Here is an 8,290-nt window from a genome sequence, read left to right as displayed (position 1 = left end):
TGGGGCTCCTATCTTGCTTCCCCGCTCCGGCCGTGCATCAGGATCATCGGACCAGTACTGGACACGTCGGCGCCTAAACGTAACAGGACAAGAATTAGCACAGCATTCGATGTTCCACCGGACTGCGGAGTGTAGCCTTTCGCAGCTTCCTTTTGTAGGGCTTGAATCCCGTGGCTCATGACGTCAGTTGCATTGTAGGCGGTGAAGGCGAAGTTATATGTCGTCGCTTTGGTGCTTCTATCTTGCTTCCCCGCTCCGGCCGTGCATCAGGATCATCGGACCAGTACGGGACACGTCGGCGGCTAAAGGTATCAGGACAAGAATTAGCACTGCATTTGATACTCCACCGCACTGCGGAGTGTCGCCTTTTGCAGCTTACTTTTGTAGGGCTTAAATCCCGTTGCTCATGACGTCAGTTGCACTGTAGGCGGTGAAGGCGAAGTTATCTGTCGTCGCTTTGGTGCTTCTATCTTGCTTCCCCGCTCCGGCCGTGCATCAGGATCATCGGACCAGTACGGGACACGTCGGCGCCTAAAAGTAACAGGACAAGAATTAGCGCAGCATTCGATGCTCCACCGGAGTGCGGAGTGTAGCCTTTCGCAGCTTCCTTTTGTAGGGCTTAAATCCCGTGACTCATGACGTCAGTTGACCTTTAGGCGGTGAAGGCGAAGTTATATGTCGTCGCTTTGGTGCTTCTATCTTGCTTCCCCGCTCCGGCTGTGCATCAGGATCATCGCACCAGTACGGGGCACGTCGGCGCCTAAAAGCAACCGGACAAGAATTAGCACTGCATTCGATGCTCCACATGACTTCGGAGTGTCGCCTTTCGCAGCTTCCTTTTGTAGGGCTTAAATCCCGTGGCTCATGACGTCAGTTGCACTATAGGCGGTGACGGCGAAGTTAGCTGTCATCGCTTATGTGCTTCTATCATGCTTCCCCGCTCCGGCTGTGCATCAGGATCATCGAACCAGTACACGACACGTCGGCGTCTAAAAGCAACAGGACAAGAATTAGCACTGCATTCGATGCTCCACCGGACTGCGGAGTGTCGCCTTTCGCAGCTTCCTTTTGTAGGGCTTAAATCCCGTGGCTCATGACGTCAGTTGCACTGTAGGCGGTGACGGCGAACTTATCTGTCGTCGCTTTGGGGCTCCTATCTTGCTTCCCCGCTCCGGCTGTGCATCAGGATCATCGCACCAGTACTGGACACGTCGGCGCCTAAACGTAACAGGACAAGAATTAGCACAGCATTCGATGTTCCACCGGAGTGCGGAGTGTAGCCTTTCGCAGCTTCCTTTTGTAGGGCTTGAATCCCGTGGCTCATGACGTCAGTTGCATTGTAGGCGGTGAAGGCGAAGTTATATGTCGTCGCTTTGGTGCTTCTATCTTGCTTCCCCACTCCGGCCGTGCATCAGGATCATCGGACCAGTACGGGACACGTCGGCGGCTAAAGGTATCAGGACAAGAATTAGCACTGCATTTGATACTCCACCGGACTGCGGAGTGTCGCCTTTTGCAGCTTACTTTTGTATGGCTTAAATCCCGTTGCTCATGACGTCAGTTGCACTGTAGGCGGTGAAGGCGAAGTTATCTGTCGTCGCTTTGGGTCTTCTATCTTGCTTCCCCGCTCCGGCCGTGCATCAGGATCATCGGACCAGTACGGGACACGTCGGCGCCTAAAAGTAACAGGACAAGAATTAGCGCAGCATTCGATGCTCCACCGGAGTGAGGATTGTAGCCTTTCGCAGCTTCCTTTTGTAGGGCTTAAATCCCGTGACTCATCACGTCAGTTGCACTTTAGGCGGTGAAGGCGAAGTTATATGTCGTCGCTTTGGTGCTTCTGTCTTGCTTCCCCGCTCCGGCCGTGCATGAGGAGCATCGGACGAGTACGGGACACGTCGGCGCCTAAAAGTAACATGACAAGAATTAGCGCTGCATTCGATGCTCCACCGGACTGCGGAGTGTCGCCTTTCGCAGATTACTTTTGCAGGGCTTAAATCCCGTGGCTCATGACGTCAGTTGCACTGTAGGCGTTGAGGGCGAATTTATCTGTCGTCGCTTTGGTGCTTCTATCTTGCTTACCCGCTCCGGCTGTGCATCAGGATCATCGGACTAGTACGGGACATGTCATCGCCTAGAGTAACAGGACAAGAATTAGCACTGCATTCGATGCTCCACCTGACTTCGGAGTGTCGCCTTTCGCAGCTTCCTTTTGTAGGGCTTAAATCCCGTGGCTCATGACGTCAGTTGAACTGTAGGCGGTGACGGCGAAGTTATCGGTCGTCGCTTTGGTGCTTCTATCTTGCTTCCCCGCTCCGGCCGTGCATCAGGATCATCGGACCAGTACGGGACACGTCGGCGCCTAAAAGTAACATGACAAGAATTAGCGCTGCATTCGATGCTCCACCGGACTGCGGAGTGTCGCCTTTCGCAGATTCCGTTTGTAGGGCTTAAATCCCGTGGCTCATGACGTCAGTTGCACTGTAGGTGGTGAGGGCGAAGTTATCTGTCGTCGCTTTCGTACTTCTATCTTGCTTCCCCGCTCCGGCCGTGCATCATGATCATCGGACCAGTACGGGACACCACGGCGCCTAAAAGCAACAGGACAAGAATAAGCGCTGCATTTGATGCTCCTCCTGACTTCGGAGTGTCGCCTTTCGCAGCTTCCTTTTGTAGGGCTTAAATCCCGCGGCTCATGACGTCAGTTGCACTGTATGCGGTGAGGGCGAATTTATCTGTCGTCGCTTTGGTGCTTCTATCTTGCTTCCCCGCTCCAGCTGTGCATCACGATCATTGGACCAGTACGGGACACGTCAGCGCCTAAAAGTAACAGGACAAGAATTAGCACTGCATTCGATGCTCCACCTGACTTCGGAGTGTCGCCTTTCGCAGCTTCCTTTTGTAGGGCTTAAATCCCGTGGCTCATGACGTCAGTTGCACTGTAGGCGGTGACGGCGAACTTATCTGTCGTCGCTTTGGGGCTCCTATCTTGCTTCCCCGCTCCGGCCGTGCATCAGGATCATCGGACCAGTACTGGACACGTCGGCGCCTAAACGTAACAGGACAAGAATTAGCACAGCATTCGATGTTCCACCGGAGTGCGGAGTGTAGCCTTTCGCAGCTTCCTTTTGTAGGGCTTGAATCCCGTGGCTCATGACGTCAGTTGCATTGTAGGCGGTGAAGGCGAAGTTATATGTCGTCGGTTTGGTGCTTCTATCTTGCTTCCCCACTCCGGCCGTGCATCAGGATCATCGGACCAGTACGGGACACGTCGGCGGCTAAAGGTATCAGGACAAGAATTAGCACTGCATTTCATACTCCACCGGACTGCGGAGTGTCGCCTTTTGCAGCTTACTTTTGTAGGGCTTAAATCCCGTTGCTCATGACGTCAGTTGCACTGTAGGCGGTGAAGGCGAAGTTATCTGTCGTCGCTTTGGTGCTTCTATCTTGCTTCCCCGCTCCGGCCGTGCATCAGGATCATCGGACCAGTACGGGACACGTCGGCGCCTAAAAGTAACAGGACAAGAATTAGCGCAGCATTCGATGCTCCACCGGAGTGCGGAGTGTAGCCTTTCGCAGCTTCCTTTTGTAGGGCTTAAATCCCGTGACTCATGACGTCAGTTGCACTTTAGGCGGTGAAGGCGAAGTTATATGTCGTCGCTTTGGTGCTTCTATCTTGCTTCCCCGCTCCGGCCGTGCATCAGGATCATCGGACCAGTACGGGACACGTCGGCGGCTAAAGGTATCAGGACAAGAATTAGCACTGCATTTGATACTCCACCGGACTGCGGAGTGTCGCCTTTTGCAGCTTACTTTTGTAGGGCTTAAATCCCGTTGCTCATGACGTCAGTTGCACTGTAGGCGGTGAAGGCGAAGTTATTTGTCGTCGCTTTGGTGCTTCTATCTTGCTTCCCCGCTCCGGCCGTGCATCAGGATCATCGGACCAGTACGGGACACGTCGGCGCCTAAAAGTAACAGGACAAGAATTAGCGCAGCATTCGATGCTCCACCGGAGTGCGGAGTGTAGCCTTTCGCAGCTTCCTTTTGTAGGGCTTAAATCCCGTTACTCATGACGTCAGTTGCAATTTAGGCGGTGAAGGCGAAGTTATATGTCGTCGCTTTGGTGCTTCTATCTTGCTTCCCTGCTCCGGCCGTGCATCAGGAGCATCGGACCAGTACGGGAAAGGTCGGCGCCTAAAAGTAACATGACAAGAATTAGCGCTGCATTCGATGCTCCACCGGACTGTGGAGTGTCGCCTTTCGCAGATTACTTTTGCAGGGCTTAAATCCCGTGGCTCATGACGTCAGTTGAACTGTTGGCGTTGAGGGCGAATTTATCTGTCGTCGCTTTGGTGCTTCTATCTTGCTTCCCCGCTCCGGCTGTGCATCAGGATCATCGGACCAGTACGGGACACGTCAGCGCCTAAAGTAACAGGACAAGAATTAGCACTGCATTCGATGCTCCACCTGACTTCGGAGTGTCGCCTTTCGCAGCTTCCTTTTGTAGGGCTTAAATCCCGTGGCTCATGACGTCAGTTGCACTGTAGGCGGTGACGGCGAAGTTATCTGTCGTCGCTTTGGTGCTTCTATCTTGCTTCCCCGCTCCGGCCGTGCATCAGGATCATCGGACCAGTACGGGACACGTCGGCGCCTAAAAGTAACATGACATGAATTAGCGCAGCATTCGATGCTCCACCGGAGTGCGGAGTGTAGCCTTTCGCAGCTTCCTTTTGTAGGGCTTAAATCCCGTGACTCATGACGTCAGTTGCACTTTAGGCGGTGAAGGCGAAGATATATGTCGTCGTTTTCTTTTCAGGTGGACACAGGGGCGCAACAAAAACACACGGACATAGAAGTAGACAGGGACGAGCGCTTACTATCAACAGGCTTTATTTGACGTAGACCGTTAATATACTTTCGCCTACCCAAGCGCCACTGTGCGAATCACAAGCACGTGGGTAACAGAAAACACCAAAAGAAATCGAAAAGAGGCGATTACAGAAATCTATCTAAGAAAACCGTTTCAGATCGGCGAAGCATTACAGACGAATCACTGATGCAGTTATCTCCTTTTTTTCTGATGTAATAGGCTTCCACCAGTTCCCGTTCAATCTGATCGCGGCTTCTCAACAATACTCTACAGTCCGATAATCGGGGAAAACAGGCGACCTTAGTCTTCTTAGTGCATTCTTGGCAATGGTCCGGGAGATGGGAGCCTGTCTTCTTTAAAGAATTTTTGTGCTCCAGAAGGCGCTGGTTGAGGCAGCGTCCAGTTTGCCCAACGTAAACCTTCCCGCAAGTGAGCGGGAACTCATACACAACTCCTTTTTTGCAGGTTACGTGGGGCTTACGGTGTTTTACGCCACACTCTTGCCGTTTTTCTTTTCTTCTTATGCGTGCGCACAGACCGGACAACTTTCGCGGAGCAGAAAAACAACTTCTACTCTGTACTTCTTGGCCACCTTCTTGATGTTGTGGGAAGTTCTGTGTACGTATGGTACCACCTCCGGCCTTGAACACTGCGTTGGGTCTTTCGCGTTGCTCTGCTTGCTGCCCTTCAATTTTTTGACCAAGGACTGCGTCACAGCAAGAATGAGGGAATCAGGGAAGCCTGCCTTTTCCAGCCTTGAGACCTGTGACAAGAAGCCAGCGTACACAGCGTGGTGACAGGACTTTGTTAGTGCCGATGAAAGACATTGTAAAGCGATAGCCCTTTTGATCGTCTTAGAATGATTAGAATGAAATGGCAGCAAATCTTTCTTTGCACGCGGACAATATCGCCAGCAAACATGTGAAGGGTTAAATGTTAAGGTGATATCTAAAAACTGCAGTTGGTTATCACTGCTTGGCTTTTCATGTGTAAAGGTGAGTCCCATGCCTTTCCTACCAAACGTATCTAAAACATCAGCTACGGCCTCGTCAAAACTAAAATCACTTCCCTTCCACAGAACCAGGTAGTCATCTACATATCTGAAGACATGAGCTATACGGTCTGAGTCAAAAGTTTCACTCAAAGAGCGGTCAACTTGCGATAAAAAAATAGTAGAAAGAACCGGGGCTACGCAAGAGCCTATGCAAATACCTTGCTTTTGAAGATAGGTACGATCATTAAATTCAATAAAAGTGGCATTCAGGTAAAGCTCTAGTAATGACATGAAATTGTCCACGTTCAAACCAGTGGCATTTTGAAACGCGGTGATACCATTTCTATCTATACAATCACGCACCGCGGTGAACAGGGGCTGGTGTGGAATAGAATAGAAAAGATCCTTAACATCGATTGAGAAACCGGTCTTAATATTCCTCGCAGACTGAACAAAGGCTATCACTTCATCAGAGTTCTTAGTGGCATAAGGGTCCGCATCTTGCAGTGTCCTGAGGTGCTTGAGCAGGAACTGGCTGACTTCCTTTTGCCATGTGCCCTTTTCGCTAACTATGGTCCGAAAAGGAATGCCGCTCTTGTGGGTTTTTTGCGGTGAAAAAAACCGATAAACAATTCCCTTCAGCCTTCCCAATGGCGCCGGCTAGTCTGTGCAGTTGGAGTTCCTCGCAGAGTGACATGGCACTTTTCTTCACTGAAGATTTTTTCACTTCCACTGTCTTAAAAGACTTGGTGACGGCTTCAACTGCCTTTTCGTTGAAAAGGCCTGACGGAATAATGACGAAACCGCTTTCTTTGTCTGCCTCCATAAGCTCGAGCGAATTGGCTTTGAAAAAAGCAACAACCCTTGCGGTGGGATCGGATCGGTGGTTTGGAGTACTCCTATTACTGACTGACCTCGTGATGGTGTCGATGCCGTCCAGGAGGCACCTTTCCTGGTTTTCTTGCTCCGTTCTGTTGGCAAGTCGTCGGTTCAGGGACAGCCATTCGTGAGGCTTGAGAATGGCTGGGACGCTGAATTTCGGCCCCTCCTTTAGGACGGACGCAAACTCTTCCGGTACTTCGGCTCCTCCCAAGACTAGCACATCTTGGCGTTCCGGTGCCTTCATCTTGACTTTCCTCAATTCTTCCATGCGTCTTATCGCCTGGTTGATGGAGCACTTCCACCAAACTTCCGTTGTCTGGACTGCGAGCTTCATGAACTGGCGGTGTCTGATGCCCGCGAGCCACTCCTGGTTTTGGGCATAGCATGCCGCACGTAGAAGGTCTTGAAGTAACCTCACTTGGTTCCATAGTTCGGACCGGAGGATCTTGCATACTCTTTTGGCATGACCGAAGGACGGTTTGAAAAGACCGAACAGGCCAGTGACCTCACTTGGAATGAGGCCTTTTCGCTGGTAGAACCCAAGAAGCCTGGCTCGGCAGGTCGTGGCCACAATGCTTGCGATGAGCAGGGGAGCATGGGTAGGTGAAGGCTGAACACAAAGCAAAGAGCCCGATGCAGAAGAAATATAACTCAGAAGTACTTGTATTTGGGCGTGTTGGTTCATATCTTTTCAGGTGGACACAGGGGCGCAACAAAAACACACGGACATAGAAGTAGACAGGGACGAGCGCTTACTATCAACAGGCTTTATTTGACGTAGACCGTTAATATACTTTCGCCTACCCAAGCGCCACTGTGCGAATCACAAGCACGTGGGTAACAGAAAACACCAAAAGAAATCGAAAAGAGGCGATTACAGAAATCTATCTAAGAAAACCGTTTCAGATCGGCGAAGCATTACAGACGAATCACTGATGCAGTTATCTCCTTTTTTTCTGATGTAATAGGCTTCCACCAGTTCCCGTTCAATCTGATCGCGGCTTCTCAACAATACTCTACAGTCCGATAATCGGGGAAAACAGGCGACCTTAGTCTTCTTAGTGCATTCTTGGCAATGGTCCGGGAGATGGGAGCCTGTCTTCTTTAAAGAATTTTTGTGCTCCAGAAGGCGCTGGTTGAGGCAGCGTCCAGTTTGCCCAACGTAAACCTTCCCGCTTCGCTTCGCTTTGGTGCTTTTATCTTGCTTCCCCGCTCCGGCCGTGCATCAGGAGCATCGGACCAGTACGGGACACGTCGGCGCCTAAAAGTAACATGACAAGAATTAGCGCTGCATTCGATGCTCCACCGGACTGCGGAGTGTCGCCTTTCGCAGATTACTTTTGCAGGGCTTAAATCCCGTGGCTCATGACGTCAGTTGCACTGTAGGCGTTGAGGGCGAATTTATCTGTCGTCGCTTTGGTGCTTCTATCTTGCTTACCCGCTCCGGCTGTGCATCAGGATCATCGGACCAGTACGGGACATGTCATCGCCTAGAGTAACAGGACAAGAATTAGCACTGCATTCGATGCTCCACCTGACTTCGG

At 51.3% G+C, this 8,290-nt stretch overlaps 1 protein-coding gene across 1 annotated transcript; it reads right to left on the bottom strand.

Annotated features, from left to right (window-relative positions):
• Positions 1-5,540: 5,540 nt before the first annotated feature.
• LOC144134551 (uncharacterized) lies at positions 5,541-7,913 on the bottom strand. Its single transcript, XM_077667455.1, has 2 exons — positions 6,779-7,913; positions 5,541-5,633 (listed from the first exon to the last, which is right to left on the bottom strand). The coding sequence occupies exons 1-2, from the start codon at positions 7,429-7,431 to the stop codon at positions 5,582-5,584; spliced, it is 705 nt and encodes a 234-aa protein (XP_077523581.1). The 5' UTR covers positions 7,432-7,913; the 3' UTR covers positions 5,541-5,581.
• Positions 7,914-8,290: the final 377 nt, after the last annotated feature.

Source organism: Amblyomma americanum, chromosome 5 (genome assembly GCF_052857255.1).
Source record: "Amblyomma americanum isolate KBUSLIRL-KWMA chromosome 5, ASM5285725v1, whole genome shotgun sequence".
Lineage (NCBI taxonomy): Eukaryota > Metazoa > Arthropoda > Arachnida > Ixodida > Ixodidae > Amblyomma > Amblyomma americanum.
This window is presented reverse-complemented; position numbering and strand designations above follow the sequence as displayed.